At 43.0% G+C, this 18736-nt stretch overlaps 1 protein-coding gene across 1 annotated transcript in view; it reads right to left on the minus strand.

The window, feature by feature from the left end:
• The window catches only part of LOC311142029 (relaxin receptor 1-like), a gene marked incomplete at both ends in the record, with an annotated part of 55357 nt that extends 47787 nt beyond the window's left edge, over nucleotides 1-7570 (minus strand). Inside the window, one exon of the mRNA XM_084177575.1 lies at nucleotides 7498-7570. Coding sequence (XP_084033701.1) covers nucleotides 7498-7570 — 73 coding nt within the window. The remainder of the gene's footprint in view (nucleotides 1-7497) is intronic.
• Nucleotides 7571-18736: the final 11166 nt, after the last annotated feature.

Consider the following 18736-nt stretch of genomic DNA (forward strand, 5'->3'; position numbering starts at 1 on the left):
AACGGATTCTATTATTTATTTATTTTTATCAAGAACCTACGGCTGAAACTAGCCAGCTAGCCAGTTAACTAGCTACTTGCTATTAACCACCGTTAGAGGTCATCACCACTGTCCGTGGCCTGCACTACCTACCAGCCAGCTCTAGCCGGATCAACGCAACTAGCTAGCTGCAACTGAATGGCTGTTGTAGGCTAATCACAACTGTCCCGACGCACCAGTTAGCCTTGAGCTAGCCTCGAGCCAGGCCCATCTCCCGGCTATCTACCGCTCTGTCAACCGGACGGGACCTCCTAGTGTCGACACGGAGCCCCGCCGATCCATCACGACTGGTTTGCCGACGTAATCAACTGATGTGGTTTCAACAGGCTTCCCGTTGAGATGACCACGAAAATCCATATGCTAGCCCAGGTCTGCTAGCACATGCAATCAACAGCCGTGCCTCCTGCTCACCTGTGCTGTAGCAGCCTACGAACTGCTCCCGGACTCACCTATTGCTGTTCACTGGACCTTATGATCACTCAGCTACACAGCTGATGCCTGCTGGACTGTTCCTATACACGATACCCCATCCTGTTTATCTGTTTAGCCTCAGCCCAAACTTTCGTCGCCATTACCAGTTGTTGTCTTAGCCCTCTCGAATAACACCTGTGATTGCGTTATGCCTCTCTCCCATGTCAATATGCCTAGCCTATTGCTGTTTGGGTTAGTTCTTATTGTATTATTTCACTGTAGAGCCCCCAGTCCCGCTCAACCTGCCTCAGATAGCTCGTTGTCCCACCCCCATACACGCGGAGACCGGCTCAATCGGTACCTCCAGTGATGCTATCTCTCCTTGTTACCCAATGCTTAGGTGTACCTCCACTGTAATCATATCCTTCCATATCCTTGTCTGTACATAATGCCCTGAATCTATTCTACAACGCCCGGAAATCTGCCCCTTTTATTCTCTGTACCCAACGCACTAGAAGACCAGTTCTTAAAGCCTTTAGCCGTATCCTTATTCTATTCCTCCTCTGTTCCTCTGGTGATGTAGAGGTTAACCCAGGCCCTATAGCCCCCAGTATCACTCCTACTCCCCAGGCCCTATCATTTGTTGACTTCTGTAACCGTAAAAGCCTTGGTTTCTTGCATGTTAACATCAGAAGCCTCCTCCCCAAGATTGAGTTATTCACTGTGTTAGCACACTCTGCCAACCCTGATGTTCTAGCAGTGTCTGAATCCTGGCTTAGGAAGGCCACCAAAGATTCAGAAATGTCCATCCCGAACTACAACATTTTCCGTCTAGATAGAACTGCCAAAGGGGACGGAGTTGCAATCTACTGCAGAGCTCTATCATGCTATCCAGGTCTGTGCCCAAACAGTTTGAGCTTCTACTTCTAAAAATCCACCTTTCCAGAAATAAGTCTCTCACTGTTGCCGCTTGCTACAGACCCCCTTCAGCCCCCAGTTGTGCCCTGGACACCATATGTGAATTGCTTGCCTCCCCATCTATCCTCAGAGTTCGTACTGCTTGGTGACCTTAACTGGGATATGCTTAACACTCCGGCCGTCCTACAATCTAAACTAGATGCCCTCAATCTCACACAAATTATCAAGGAACCTACCAGGTACAACCCTAATGTGGCCATATGGGCACCCTCATAGATATCATCCTGACTAATTTACCCTCCAAATACACCTCCGCTGTCTTCAACCAGGATCTCAGCGATCACTGCCTCATTGCCTGCATCCGTAATGGGTCCGCGGTCATAATGCCCTGAATCTATTCTACAACGCCCGGAAATCTGCCCCTTTTATTCTCTGTACCCAACGCACTAGAAGACCAGTTCTTAAAGCCTTTAGCCGTATCCTTATTCTATTCCTCCTCTGTTCCTCTGGTGATGTAGAGGTTAACCCAGGCCCTATAGCCCCCAGTATCACTCCTACTCCCCAGGCCCTATCATTTGTTGACTTCTGTAACCGTAAAAGCCTTGGTTTCTTGCATGTTAACATCAGAAGCCTCCTCCCCAAGATTGAGTTATTCACTGTGTTAGCACACTCTGCCAACCCTGATGTTCTAGCAGTGTCTGAATCCTGGCTTAGGAAGGCCACCAAAGATTCAGAAATGTCCATCCCGAACTACAACATTTTCCGTCTAGATAGAACTGCCAAAGGGGACGGAGTTGCAATCTACTGCAGAGCTCTATCATGCTATCCAGGTCTGTGCCCAAACAGTTTGAGCTTCTACTTCTAAAAATCCACCTTTCCAGAAATAAGTCTCTCACTGTTGCCGCTTGCTACAGACCCCCTTCAGCCCCCAGTTGTGCCCTGGACACCATATGTGAATTGCTTGCCTCCCCATCTATCCTCAGAGTTCGTACTGCTTGGTGACCTTAACTGGGATATGCTTAACACTCCGGCCGTCCTACAATCTAAACTAGATGCCCTCAATCTCACACAAATTATCAAGGAACCTACCAGGTACAACCCTAATGTGGCCATATGGGCACCCTCATAGATATCATCCTGACTAATTTACCCTCCAAATACACCTCCGCTGTCTTCAACCAGGATCTCAGCGATCACTGCCTCATTGCCTGCATCCGTAATGGGTCCGCGGTCAAACGACCACCCCTCATCACTGTCAAACGCTCCCTAAAACACTTCAGCGAGCAGGCCTTTCTAATTGACCTGGCCCAGGTATCCTGGATGGATATTGACCTCATTCCATCAGTAGAGGATGCCTGGATGTTCTTCAAAAATGCTTTCCTCTCCATCTTAAATAAGCATGCCCCATTCAAAAAATTCAGAACTAAGAACAGGTATAGCCCCTGGTTCACCCCAGACTTGACTGCCCTTGACCAGCACAAAAACATCCTGTGGCGTACTGCATTAGCATCGAACAGCCCTCGCGAAATGCAACTTTTCAGGGAAGTCAGGAACCAATATACACAATCAGTTAGGAAAGCAAAGGCTAGCTTTTTCAAACAGAAATGTGCATCCTGTAGCACTAACTCCAAAAAGTTTTGGGACACTGTAAAGTCCATGGAGAATAAGAGCACACTGTCACCACCGATAAATCTACGATAATCAAGAATTTCAATAAGCATTTTGCTATGGCTGGCCATGCTTTCCACCTGGCTACCCCTACCCTTGCCACCAGCTCTGCAACCTCCGCTGCAAGTTTCCCATGCCCCCCGCTTCTCCTTCACCCAAATTCAGATAGCTGATGTCCTTAAAGAGCTGCAAAATCTGGACCACTACTACTAGCTGGGCTAGACAATCTGGGCCCTTTCTTTCGAAAATTAGCCGCCGAAATTGTCGCAACCCCTATTATTAGCCTGTTCAACTTCTCTTTCGTATCGTCTGAGATCCCCAGAGATTGGAAAGCTGCCGCGGTCATCCCCCTCTTCAAAGGGGGTGATACTCTAGATCCAAACTGTTACAGACCTATATTCATCCTGCCCTGCCTTTCGAAAGTATTTGAAAGCCAAGTTAACAACCAGATCACCAACCATTTCGAATCCCACCGTACCTTCTCCGCTATGCAATTTGGTTTCCGAGCTGGTCATGGGTGCAACTCAGCCACGCTCAAGGTCCTAAATTATATAATAACCGCGATCGATAAAAGACAGTACTGTGCAGCCGTCTTCATCGACCTGGCCAAGGCTTTTGACTCTGTCAATCACCGCATTCTTATTGGCAGACTAAATAGCCTTGGTTTCTCAAATGACTGCCTCGCCTGGTTCACCAACTACTTCTCAGATAGAGTTCAATGTGTCAAATCGGAGGGCCTGTTGTCTGGACCTCTGGCAGTCTCTATGGGGGTGCCACAGGTTAAATTCTCGGGCCGACTCTATTCTCTGTGTATATCAATGATGTCGCTCTTGCTGCTGGTGACTCTCAGATCCACCTCTACGCAGACGACACCATTTTGTATACATCTGGCCCTTCATTGGACACTGTGTTAACAAACCTCCAAACGAGCTTCAATACCATACAACACTACTTCCGTGGCTTCCAACTGCTCTTAAACGCTAGTAAAACTAAATGCATGCTCTTCAATCGAACGCTGCGCCCGACTAGAATCACTACTCTCGGCGGGACTGACTTAGAATATGTGGACAACTACAAATTCCTAGGTGTCTGGTTAGATCGTAAACTCTCCTTCCAGACTCACATTAAGCATCTCCAATCCAAAGTTAAATCTAGAATCGGCTTCCTATTTCGCAACAAAGCCTCCTTCACTCATGCTGCTAAACATGCCCTCGTAAAACTGACTATCCTACCGATCCTTGACTTCGGCGATGTCATTTACAAAATAGCCTCCAACACTCTACTCAGCAAATTGGATGTACTCTATCACAGTGCCATCTGTTTTGTCACCAAAGCCCCATATACTACCCACCATTGTGACCTGTACGCTCTCGTTGGCTGGCCCTCACTACATATTCGTCGCCAAACCCACTGGCTCCAGGTCATCTATAAATCACTTCTAGGCAAATCCCCGCCTTATCTTAGCTCATTAGTCACCATTGCAACACCCACCCGTAGTATGCGTTCCAGCAGGTATATCTCACTGGTCATCCCCAAAGCCAACACCTCCTTTGGCCGCCATTCCTTCCAGTTCTCTGCTGCAAATTACTGGAACGAACTGCAAAAATCTCTGAAGCTGGAGACACTTATCTCCCTCACTATCTTTAAGCATCAGTTGTCAGAGCAGCTTACCGATCACTGAACCTGTACACAGCCCATCTGTAATTAGCCCACCCAACTACCTATTTTTTTTTTTATACAGTGCATTCAGAAAGTATTCAGACCCCTTGACTTTTCCCACATTTTGTTACGTTACAGCCTTATTCTAAAAAAATCTCATCATTCTACACACAATACCCCTTTTTTTTTTTTTACGGAAATATAACATTTACATAAGTGTTCAGACCTTTTACTCAGTACTTTGTTGAAGCACCTTTTGCAGCGAGTCTGCTTGGGTATGACATTACAAGCTTGGCACACCTGTATTTGGGGAGTTTCTCCCATTTTTCTCTGCAGATCATCTCAAGCTCTGTCAGGTTGGATGGGGAGCGTCGCTGCACAGCTATGTTCAGGTCTCTCCAGAGATGTTGGATCGGGTTCAAGTCCGGGCTCTGGCTGCGCCACTCCAGGACATTCAGAGACTTGTCCCGAAACCACTCCTGCTTTGTCTTGGCTGTGTACTTAGGGTCGTTGTCCTGTTGGAAGGTGAACCTTCGCCCCAGTCTGAGGTTTTGAGCCTTCTGGAGCAGGCTTTCATCAAGGATCTCTCTGTACTTTGATCTGTTCACCTTTCCCTCGATCCTGACTAGTCTCCCAGTCCTTGCCACTGAAATACATCCCCACAGCATGATGCTGCTACCACCATGCTTCACCGTAGGGATGGTGCCAGGTTTCCTCCAGACGTGGCACTTGGCATTCAGGCCAAAGAGTTCAATCTTGGTTTGATCAGACCAGTGAATCTGAAGCTCTGTCAGAGTGACCATCCCCCGATTGCTCAGTTTGGCTGGGCGGCCAGCTCTAGGAGGAGTCTTGGTGGTTCCAAACTTCTTCCATTTATGAATGATGGAGGCCATGGAGGCCACTGTGTTCTTTGGGACCTTCAATGTTGTAGAAATGTTTTGGTACACTTCCCCAGATCTGTCTTGACACAATCCTGTCTCGAAGCCCTATGGACAATTCCTTCGACCTCATGGCTTGGTTTTTGCTCTGACATGCACTGTCAACTGTGGGACCTTATATAGACAGGTTTGTGCCTTTCCAAATCATGTCCAATCAATTGAATTTACTACAGGTGGACTCCAATCAAGTTGTAGAAACATCTCAAGGATGATCAATGAAAACAGGATGCACCTGAGCTCAATTTCGATTCTCATTCTGTTTCTTATTTTTTATACATTTGCAAAAATGTCCAAAAACCTGTTTTCACTTTGTCATTATGGGGTGTTGTGTGTAGATTAATGAGGGAAAATATTAATTTAATCAATTTTAGAATAAGTCTGTAATGTAACAAAATGTGGAAAATGGGAAGGGGTCTGAATACTTTCTGAATACACTGTATATATATATATATATATATATATATATATATATATATATATATATATATTACCTTTACTTCAACAGTGTCATGCTGAGACCCAGGTCTCTTTCACAGATGAGCCCTGAACACACATCAATATACACTACACATATCACTGTACACATCTATATACACATCAATATTCACATCAATATACACATCAATACACAAAAAGCAAAACACATTCATAAAAAAAAAAAAAATCTGTTTTCAGTAACAATCAGCTTTTTGAAGAGCCTTGGAGACCATTCCACAAGCAAGGTGCAAAAAAACTAAAAGCTGATTTTCGAAGGGATCTCCTGAGTTAGTCATCCCTGAGACTGGGTTTGGTATCTCGTACGTCTATAACAATGAAGTAAAGTACGGTGGAAGTTCATGCAGGCCCCGTGTAGCTCAGTTGGTAGAGCATGGCGCTTGCCACGCCAGGGTTGTGGGTTTGATTCTCACGGGGGGCCAGTATGAAAATGTATGCACTCACTAACTGTAAGTCGCTCTGGATAAGAGCGTCTGCTAAATGACTAAAATGTAATGCAGGAGGGCTTTAGAAACAAAAAGAGTGCAATGCATCAATCTATGACACTTCAGAGAGGGCCAGCCTACTTTCTGATACAGAATGCAATGGTGTACTGAACCTATCTCCCGTAATAAAACGTAGTATGCTATGATAAACTGCATCCAATGGCTTCAATACAGTGCATTTATATATTTTAACAATATCACTATAACCAGTCTATAAACAGTATGTTTACTGCTATTTAACTGAACAGATGTCTTAACAAATGTCTTAACCCTTAAGAGTCCACTGACGTACCCGTGCGGCAATCTAAGTAACACAATAAAATAATCCTCATCAAAATCTGTCAGTTTAAGCTAAAGATATCTGTTTTTTTTTGCATGGACTGCATCTCAAATCCACCACATCTGCCTATGTCGGTATTTCGCATCTGCGGTGGAAGGTGGCCGAGCTGCAGCCAATGACATATATAAACCCTGGACTGCTTACACTATGTCTTGGCCATTGAGAGGCTTTGAAGCCTCTTAATTTCTTAACTAATTAATCTAATTTCTTAACTAATTTCTTAACCAACTCACTTATTGGACTAATGCAAAACAATTATAATGTCATGTTGTGGGTCAATGCCCCCATTCTACTTAGGAGGGATATTCATATATTATTTAGTAGACATTCACAGGCAATTCAAACTTGTGTATGTTATCACAAATAAGCTGTAATTACTTTCAGTGCCATCCATGAACACTTTGATTCACTTTCCTCATTTTCACTAATGACAATTAAGTGCACATGATTCATAGAAGCAGGGTAATCATTGATTCTGTCAATGTCTGAATCCCAATCTATACAGATATTATCCTATTATTGATACCCAAATGAAATGACTTACCTATAACAGCTGTCAGAGAAAGATAACTGAAGATGCATAGAGGGTGCATTTTAGGAGAAGTAACGAGATGCATCTCTCTTACTGTAATCCTGATCCAAGTGATCGCAAGCGAGGATGAGGCTCCACTGCACTGACTCCACTAGCTTTTGGGTGTCAGATCTCTCAAACACATAGCCTCTTGCAATGAAGTGCGTACAGCTCTCTCTCTCTCTCTCTCTCTCTCTCTCTCTCTCTCTCTCTCTCTCTCTCTCTCTCTCTCTCTCTCTCTCTCTCTCTCTCTCTCTCTCTCTCTCTCTCTCTCTCTCTCTCTCTCTCTCTCTCTCTCTCTCTCTCTCTCTCTCTCTCTCTCTCTCTCTCTCTCTCTCTCTCACTTACTCAATTATTCGTTCTCTGTCACTCACTCACACACACACACACACACACACACACGCAATTACTCTGCTAATGTGTAAAAAAAAAAGAACAATACAACAATAGCCATTACTGGTTGTTGATCATCTCTTGACTACGTCCTGCCTTGGTACTATACATTGCATCTGTCTGATCAATCACTGTTTATACCTTGGATTGGTGCTGATATTTCAGGTGCAGCTTATACAGAAAATAGTTTCATTTATTGTCGGGATGAGATCCAATATCTGAATTATTGAAAAACTAAGTGAGGAGATCACGGTGTGTCATCACAGAAAAGACAGGAGTGCCATGAAACCTTAAAATTCTCTCTCAACTGAGAAACAATTGATAATATTAATAATAACAATAATGATTCCATTTCGTCTTTCTTAAACTAAATCAACATTTTTGATGGAATCATATAATTCACCAGATGCAAGAATGAGAAACAATGCCTCTTGCATCAGGTGAAATTCTGTTTCAGATTCAACACAAATATACTGTACAGTATTTCAAACAGGACCTACAGCCTGTTTTGTATTTCTGTAGTTTTGAGCTGCTTTATTGCCAAATCTGATATCACATTTGGGTTTACAATGATTTCTTACTGTAGTTATTTTACTAAAACACAACCACCTATCAGGAGTGCTGGGCAGTGCACATTTTCACACGCCTTCAGATATGACATCGGATATGTCTATGTAATCATTAATGGACAAGCTAACTAGCAGCATGCTAAAGAAGTCAACCAAAACGTTCCTTGTATTTTGAGTAACTATTTTAGTTTTCATTTACCCCATTTGAATTAGCTAGCTTACTTTTGGAACAATGCCGAAGATCATCTCACAAAGTGTTGTTTGTTCAGACACCCGAGATCGAGAGGAATATGACGATGGAGAAAAGCCTCTTCATTATTATTGTTTGTGTGGGCAAATGGTGTTGGTTCTCGTGAGTAGCTAGCTAACTCTCGTACTCAAGCATTCACGAACAACGTTTAATCGATGTGTGTATGCGTAGAAAGTTCTGTATTTTGTCTGTAATCAAGAATAAATTGGCAGAGAGCTAGCTAGCAAGCTTTGAACGCGCTAACGTCCTGGGCCCAGTTTCCCGATAGCAATGGAATTTAGGATTATGAGTGGTTTAACAATGCATTTTTCCAACAACGGCTGAAGATGTAACATACAATTCCCAAAACACTGATAGCATCGAAAGAAAGGCAACACTGCTCTTGGATCAGCTTTCTCCATTCAAATTTGACCTTAACATTATAATTATTCCACAACACTGACGAAGGATCAACACCTACAAAGACATTATCACCTATGGCTTCTAATATTGAGGCGGCTTATTCTAATGCTTACCCTATAAGAATGCACTATATCAACACCATTAAAGCCCATTTATGCTTGATCTGGTAAAGACGGTCCCGAGGCACCGTACGGTGACTGTGACGCAATTGCGGAGCTTCCGGAGGCTTGCGGAGGCCAAATCGAGCTCCATACAAGCCAATTTATGCTTGCTCCAGCAATGCGATCCGGAGGCTCCGTATGGAGCGTTTGACACAATTGCGGAGGCTTGCGGAGGCCAAATCGAGGTCCGTACCTCATCGTCGTGCGCCTCTCAAATTTTGTAACAATGCGGAGAGCTCCACATTGACATCATGGGTTGACGGTAGGTGGGGGCGGTACATCCTGTATATGGAGGCTTGCGAAAGTATTCACCCCCCTTGGTATTTTTCCTATTTTGTTGCCTTACAACCTGGAATTAAAATGGATTGTTTGGGGGTTTGTATCATTTGATTTACACAACATGCCTACCACTTTGAAGATGCAAAATATTTTTTGTTGTGAAACGAACAAGAAATAAGACAAAAAAACAGAAAGCTTGAGTGTGCATAACTATTCAATCCCCAAAGTCAATGGTTTGTAGAGCCACCTTTTGCAGCTGCAAGTATCTTGGGGTATGTCTCTATAAGCTTGGCACATCTAGCCACAGGGAATTTTGCCCATTCTTCAAGACAAAACTGCTCCAGCTACTTCAAGTTGGATGGGTTCCGCTGGTGTACAGCAATCTTTAAGTCATACCACAGATTCTCAATTGGATTGAGGTCTGGGCTTTGACTAGGCCATTCCAAGACATTTAAATGTTTCCCCTTAAACCACTCAAGTGTTACTTTAGCAGTATGCTTAGGGTCATTGTCCTGCTGGAAGGTGAACCTCCGTCCCAGTCTCAAATCTCTGGAAGACTGAAACAGGTTTCCCTCAAGAATTTCCCTGTATTTAGCACCATCCATCATTGCTTCAATTCTGACCAGTTTCCCAGTCCCTGCTGATAAAAATGATCCCCACAGCATGACGCTGCCACCACCATGCTTCACTGTGAGGATGGTGTTCTCGGGGTGATGAGAGGTGTTGGGTTTGCGCCAGACATAGCGTTTTCCTTGATGGCCAAAAGGAATCTCATCTGACCATAGTACCTTCTTCCATATGTTTGGGGAGTCTCCCACATGCCCTTTGGCGAACACCAAACGTGTTTGCTTATTTTTTTCTTTAAGCAATGGCTTTTTTCTGGCCACTCTTCCATAAAGCCAGGCCCTGTGGAGTGTACGGCTTAAAGTGGTCCTATGGACAGATACTCCAATCTCCGCTGTGGAGCTTTGCAGCCCCTTCGGGGTTATCTTTGGTCTCTTTGTTGCCTCTCTGATTAATGCCCTCCTTGCCTGGTCCTTGAGTTTTTGTGGGCGGCCCTCTCTTGGCAGGTTTGTTGTGGTGCCATATTCTTTCCATTTTTTAAATAATGGATTTAGTGATGCTCCGTGGGATGTTCAAAGTTTCTGATATTTTTTTATAACCCAACCCTGATCTGTACTTCTTAACAACTTTGTCCCTGACCTGTTTGGAGAGCTCCTTTGTCTTCATGGTGCCGCTTACTTGGTGGTGCCCCTTGCTTAGTGGTATTGCTGACTCTGGGGGCTTTCAGAACAGGTGTATATATACTGAGATCATGTGACAGATCATGTGACACTTAAATTGCACACAGGTGGACTTTATTTAACTAATTATGTGACTTCTGAAGGTAATTGGTTGCACCAGATCTTATTTAGGGGCTTCGTAGCAAAGGGGGTGAATACATATGCACGCATCACTTTTCCGTTATTTATCTTTTAGAATTTTTTGAAAGATTTTATTTACTTATTTTTACTTCACCAATTTTGACTATTTTGTGTATGTCCATTACATGAAATCCAAATAAAAATCGATTTAAATTACAGGTTGTAATGCAACAAAATAGGAAAAATGCCAAGGTGGATCAATACTTTTGCAAGGCACTGTAAACATAAACTCACTTCCTTGACAACAAACACGGAGAACTATCACAAATAAAAAACATATTCATGATACCTCGTGTAGGGATTTCAAAGACACAAACATTTGTTTGAACTCCTGGAAAGAGATTGGGGAGGTAATGGGGATAGATGCGGTAAAGAGGTCAGTGAATGCAGACCGTGGGGGATAGAAGGACGCTGGATTGGCGCACATTCAACAAATCTGATCTAACAAAGTAGATATTTGTTAAATCCGTCATGATCTATGTATTGTAACAGGCCCACAATGTGGTTACTTGTCACGACCTGACTCAGGGGACTCGTATATGTTGAGTCAGGGTGTGTATATTCTTTGGTGTGTATATTCTTTGGTGTTATTCTAGTAGGTGTATATCTATGTTGGCCGGTGTGGTTCCCAATCAGAGGCAGCTGTCGCTCGTTGTCTCTGATTGGGGATCATACTTAGGCAGCCTATTGGCACTAGTGTGTTGTGGGATCTTGTTCCTGGTAAGGTTAGTTGTGTGTCTACCTTAGAACTTCACGTTTCGTTTCCTTTGTCGTGTGTTTATAGTTCAATAAACATGTATGCATATCACGCTGTGCCTTGGTCTGACCCGTCATTCAACGAACGTGACATTACTAAAGTCCGATTTGGATATGTTTGCCTGTTTTTGCTGCATAACATTTAGAAGTTGTCCCTTTTCAAGTGACTGCTAAATGCTAACTCCGATTCGTATAAGCTGGTAGCATAGTTAGCATACAGAAATCGAGGGTGGTAGTCTAAATAGTTTTTAACTGTAATGCAGTTGATTTATGACAGTGACATTAACATGTATTGGGGTTGACATCCATACAAGCATTATACTCTGATTTCTACCTCAACATAGTGGGAAATACAGATATAAAAAATAGACTAAATGTAGGATAACTTTGCTGGGGAGATTTGGGATGGAGATGCAGGTGGGAAAAAGGTGTAGTCTTTTTACTTCATGCTATCTTGGATGAGCTCCTATGTCAAGCACCGGGAAACGGGCTCTAACATCTCAGAAGAGGTAAGGTCTTGTCTTTTTGTTCAGCCAGTTGCTTGTAACTAGCTGGATGGCTATAGAGATTAGCCCTAAATCACTACGAGTGGTGTGGTGCAGACCAATTTATTTGGATGTGTATGACAGCTCCCCGAAGCGCAAGAAGTATGAATGCTCTGACTTCTGCTGAGTTGCATTTCAGTAAATGCTGTATGGCCACTGCCATTGTCGGATTGACCATGCAGAGCCTTTTATGCATGTTAGGCTACACATCATGAAATGCACTGAAAGGCTCGTACAGCATTTACTGTGATACTGGTCTCTGCAGTGGTGGTGTATTCATACTTCTTGCGCTTCCCGGAGCAGAGCTGTTGTGAAGGAAGTTGTCAAGGAAGTGAGTTTTATGTTTTAACAGGACCTCCCGCCCCCACCTACCGTCAACCAATTATGTAATGCAGAGCTATACAGAACCCTCTGCATTGTTACTAAATTAGGGAGGCGCATAGCGATGTGGTACATAGCTCGATTTGGCCTCTGCATGCCTCTGGAGGCGCCGCGATTGCATCAAACCCTCCGCCACCAGATCACATTTCCAGAGCAAGCATAAATTGGCTTTGAGTGTACAAAACATTAGGAACACCTGCTCTTTCCGTGACAGACTGACCAGGTGAATCCAGATGAAAGCTACAGTGGGGAAAAAAAAGTATTTAGTCAGCCACCAATTGTGCAAGTTCTCCCACTTAAAAAGATGAGAGAGGCCTGTAATTTTCATCATAGGTACACGTCAACTATGACAGACAAAATGAGAAAAACAAATCCAGAAAATCACATTGTAGGATTTTTAATGAATTTATTTGCAAATTATGGTGGAAAATAAGTATTTGGTCAATAACAAAAGTTTCTCAATACTTTGTTATATACCCTTTGTTGGCAATGACATAGGTCAAACGTTTTCTGTAAGTCTTCACAAGGTTTTCACACACTGTTGCTGGTATTTTGGCCCATTCCTCCATGCAGATCTCCTCTAGAGCAGTGATGTTTTGGGGCTGTCGCTGGGCAACACGGAGACTGGCTAGGCCACTCCAGGACCTTGAAATGCTTCTTACGAAGCCACTCCTTCGTTGCCCGGGCAGTGTGTTTGGATCATTGTCATGCTGAAAGACCCAGCCACGTTTCATCTTCAATGCCCTTGCTGATGGAAGGAGGTTTTCACTCAAAATCTCACGATACATGGCCCCATTAATTATTTCCTTTACACGGATCAGTCGTCCTGGTCCCTTTGCAGAAAAACAGCCCCAAAGCATGATGTTTCCACCCCCATGCTTCACAGTAGGTATTCTTTGGATGGAACTCAGCATTCTTTGTCCTCCAAACACGACAAGTTGAGTTTTTACCAAAAAGTTCTATTTTGGTTTCATCTGACCATATGACATTCTCCCAATCCTCTTCTGGACATCTTGGGCATGACAATGAAAATGATATATTATGAATCAGGGGAGGATGGAGAACAATCCACACCTTTTTTGTGTGTGTTTTCTTTATATTTTTATTTTTCTCAGATTTCAATCTTTTAAAAAAATCTAAAATAATTGTTTTAAATTATGAATTTTCTCCATTTTCCAGATTCAAAATAAAACAAATTAATCGTCATGGCATGCTTGGTTCAATAGCTATTGACGACATAAATTAATATCCAATACAAAACTAACTTTACCTCTGTGCCGAACAGAACCATATACCTACCAGCTCTCTGAAAAGTTGGTTAACAATGAGCAGATTTGATTAATCTGGCCCGGGGCACACCGGGCTATGGCCCGTCCAATGACGTATATAAAGCCTGGATTGCTGATGCTATGTTTTGGCCATGGAGAGGCTTTGAAGCCAACGGTCGGCCATATTGGCACTCTTCAGAAACGCAGTCTTCCATAGGAATGAATGGAATTCTACAGTATTTCATTTAAAGTTTCAAGGACAAAATTACATGTATTTAAGTATTTTTTATTGTGGTGGGGAGAGTAACATTAGTACTTTCTAAATATTATACTTTAAAGAAAATGTTTTTATATATTTTATTGTTTTTGTGTTTAGCTCACATCATTTAAAAGTATGCATTAAAGTGTCCGTAATAGAATAAATGTGGCAAAAACAAATGTAGACATTTCTATAGCTTCCAAAATATTTTTTTCAATGGTCGGGAGTGTCTTGATGGAGGTGCGGTGGCTTCAAAACAGCGCCCTTCTCAAATCGACCAGTAATCTGCCCTGCTTGGTCATGTTGTCATGACCAAGCAGGTAGCTTAGTGGGTAAGAGCGTTGTGCCAGTAACCGAAAGGTTGCTGGTTCTAATCCCCGAGCCGACTAGGTGAAAAATCTGTCGATGTGCCCTTGAGCAAGGCACTTAACCCTAATTGCTCCTGTAAGTCGCTCTGGATAAGAGCGTCTGCTAAATGACAAAATAAAAATAAATAAAAAGGCAGCATGGTGCATCGTCCAGAAACATACAGCATCTCTTTTCCATAAAATACATTTTTGAATTTTCAAACTAGTTTTCATTGGGAAGGCAGAAAAAGGGCTTTTATCAAAAGCAATCACTTTTGCATGTGAAAACACAGAATCATAGTCCAAAAACAGTTTCACTCTTTGTGTCTGCGTGTTGGAGATTTTACTTTGAGTTGTTTAATTTAATCTCCAGCCTGGATGCCTATGCAAGTCATTTTCCCAACCCTGAAACGATTATGTTGCTGGCTGGATGAACAAGTGCTCAGAAACAATAGAGATGATTATACATTGTCTGTTAAAACATTTTCAGAGAGAAATTGCTGACTCATATGCACAGAATTCTAAAGTGATTGAGAAGCAGTTGGAAAGAAAGAGAATGAGCAAGAAGAGACTACAAGAGATGGTGAGGATTCCAATCCCACTTCTGCCAAGTGATTGAGGATTTCAGACACAGTTGCCCAGTGTACACACCCACAGAAAACTGTATTCTGTGTTGGTCATAAACTTCAAGGTTATACATGTAACATTTCAACCTGCAACTAGTGCCAAATGTCATTTTTACTGAACCGTTATATTAACAGGGAAGTCATATTAAGACTTAGGTCTCTTTTTCAAAGGCACTCTGTGTGTGTATTTGTATATATATACTGTGAGGGAAAAAAGTATTTGATCCCCTGCTGATTTTGTATGTTTGCCCACTGACAAAGACATGATCAGTCTATAATTTTAATGGTAGGTTTATTTGAACAGTGAGAGACAGAATATCAACAAAAAAATCCAGAAAAACGCATGTCAAAAATGTTATAAATTGATTTGCATTTTAATGAGGGAAATAAGTATATGACCCCCTCTCAATCAGAAAGATTTCTGGCTCCCAGCTGTCTTTTATACAGGTAACGAGCTGAGATTAGGAGCACACTCTTAAAGGGAGTGCTCCTAATCTCAGCTTGTTACCTGTATAAAAGACAACTGTCAACAGAAGCAATCAATCAATCAGATTCCAAACTCTCCACCATGGCCAAGACCAAAGAGCTCTCCAAGGATGTCAGGGACAAGATTGTAGAACTACACACGGTTGGAATGGGCTACAAAACCATCGCCAAGCAGCTTGGTGAGAAGGTGACAACAGACGGTGCGATTATTCGCAAATGGAAGAAACACAAAATAACTGTCAATCTCCCTCGGCCTGGGGCTCCATGCAAGATCTCACCTCGTGGAGTTGCAATGATCATGAGAACGGTGCGGAATCAGCCCAGAACTACACGGGAGGATCTTGTCAATGATCACAAGGCAGCTGGGACCATAGTCACCAAGAAAACAATTGGTAACACACTACGCCGTGAAGGACTGAAATCCTGCAGCGCCCGCAAGGTCCCCCTGCTCAAGAAAGCACATATACAGGCCCGTCTGAAGTTTGCCAATGAACATCTGAATGATTCAGAGGAGAACTGGGTGAAAGTGTTGTGGTCAGATGAGACAAAAATCGAGCTCTTTGCCATCAACTCAACTCGCCGTGTTTGGAGGAGGAGTAATGCTGCCTATGACCCCAAGAACACCATCCCCACCGTCAAACATGGAGGTGGAAATATTGTGCTTTGAGGATGTTTTTCTGCTTCACCGCATCAAAGGGACGATGGATGGGGCATCTACTGTCAAATCTTGGGTGAGAACCTCCTTCCCTCAGCCAGGGCATTGAAAATGGGTTGTGGATGGGTATTCCAGCATGACAATGACCCAAAACACACGGCCAAGGCAACAAAGGAGTGGCTCAAGAAGAAGCAACTTAAGGTCCTGGAGTGGCCTAGCCAGTCTCCAGACCTTAATCCCAATGAAAATCTGTGGAGGGAGCTGAAGGTTCGAGTTGCCAAACGTCAACCTCGAAACCTTAATGACTTGGAGAAGATCTGCAAAGAGGAGTGGGACAAAATCCCTCCTGAGATGTGTGCAAACCTTGTGGCCAACTACAAGAAACGTTTGACCTCTGATTGCCAACAAGGGTTTTGCCACCAAGTACTAAGTCATGTTTTGCAGAGGTGTCAAATACTTATTTCCCTCATTAAAATGCAAATCAATTTATAACATTTTTGACATGCATTTTTCTGGATTGTTTTGTTGTTATTCTGTCTCTCACTGTTCAAATAAACCTACCATTAAAAATATAGACTGATCATTTCTTTGTCAGTGGGCAAACGTACAAAATCAGCAGGGGATCAAATACTTTTTTCCCTCACTGTATATATACAGTGGGGAGAACAAGTATTTGATACACTGCCGATTTTGCAGGTTTTCCTACTTACAAAGCATGTAGAGGTCTGTAATTTTTATCATAGGTACACTTCAACTGTGAGAGACGGAATCTAAAACAAAAATCCAGAAAATCACATTGTATGATTTTTAAGTAATTAATTTGCATTGTATTGCATGACATAAGTATTTGATACATCAGAAAAGCAGAACTTAATATTTGGTACAGAAACCTTTGTTTGCAATTACATAGTTCATACGTTTCCTGTAGATCTTGACCAGGTTTGCACACACTGCAGCAGGGATTTTGGCCCACTCCTCCATACAGACCTTCTCCAGATCCTTCAGGTTTCGGGGCTGTCGCTGGGCAATACGGACTTTCAGCTCCCTCCAAAGATTTTCTATTGGGTTCAGGTCTGGAGACTGGCTAGGCCACTCCAGGACCTTGAGATTCTTCTTACGGAGCCACTCCTTAGTTGCCCTGGCTGTGTGTTTCGGGTCATTGTCATGCTGGAAGACCCAGCCACGACCCATCTTCAATGTTCTTACTGAGGGAAGGAGGTTGTTGGCCAAGATCTCGCGATACATGGCCCCATCCATCCTCCCCTCAATTCCGTCCAGTCGTCCTGTCCCCTTTGCAGAAAAGCAAAGGGTTGTACTCATCCTTCTTCTTCCTCCAAACACGGCGAGTGGAGTTTAGACCAAAAAGCTCTATTTTTGTCTCATCAGACCACATGACCTTCTCCCATTCATCCTCTGGATCATCCAGATGGTCATTGGCAAACTTCAGACGGGCCTGGACATGCGCTGGCTTGAGCAGGGGAACCTTGCGTGCGCTGCAGGATTTTAATCCATGACGGCGTAGTGTGTTACTAATGGTTTTCTTTGAGACTGTGGTCCCAGCTCTCTTCAGGTCATTGACCAGGTCCTGCCGTGTAGTTATGGGCTGATCCCTCACCTTCCTCATGATCATTGATGCCCCACGAGGTGAGATCTTGCATGGAGCCCCAGACCGAGGGTGATTGACCGTCATCTTGATCTTCTTCCATTTTCTAATAATTGCGCCAACAGTTGTTGCCTTCTCACCAAGCTGCTTGCCTATTGTCCTGTAGCCCATCCCAGCCTTGTGCAGGTCTACAATTTTATCCCTGATGTCCTTACACAGCTCTCTGGTCTTGGCCATTGTGGAGAGGTTGGAGTCTGTTTGATTGAGTGTGTGGACAGGTGTCTTTTATACAGGTAACAAGTTCAAACAGGTGCAGTTAATACAGGTAATGAGTGGAGAACAGGAGGGCTTCTTAAAGAAAAACTAACAGGTCTGTGAGAGACGGAATTCTTACGGGTTGGTAGGTGATCAAATACTTTTGTCATGCAATACAATGCAAATTAATTACTTAAAAATCATACAATGTGATTTTCTGGATTTTTGTTTTAGATTCCGTCTCTCACAGTTGAAGTGTACCTATGATAAAAATTACAGACCTCTACATGCTTTGTAAGTAGGAAAACCTGCAAAATCGGCAGTGTATCAAATACTTGTTCTCCCCACTGTATACAGTACCAGTCAAAAGTTTGGACACACCTACTCATTCAATGGGTTTTCTTTATTTTTACTATTTTCTACATAGTAGAATAATAGTGAAGATATCAAAACTATGAAATAACACATATGGAATCATGTAGTAACCAAAGAAAGTGTTAAACAAATCTAAATATATTTTATATTTGAGTTTCTTCAATGTAGCCACCCTTTG

The sequence above is a fragment of the Coregonus lavaretus genome (genome assembly GCF_964263955.1).
Source record: "Coregonus lavaretus genome assembly, chromosome: 15".
NCBI classification, from domain to species: domain Eukaryota; kingdom Metazoa; phylum Chordata; class Actinopteri; order Salmoniformes; family Salmonidae; genus Coregonus; species Coregonus lavaretus.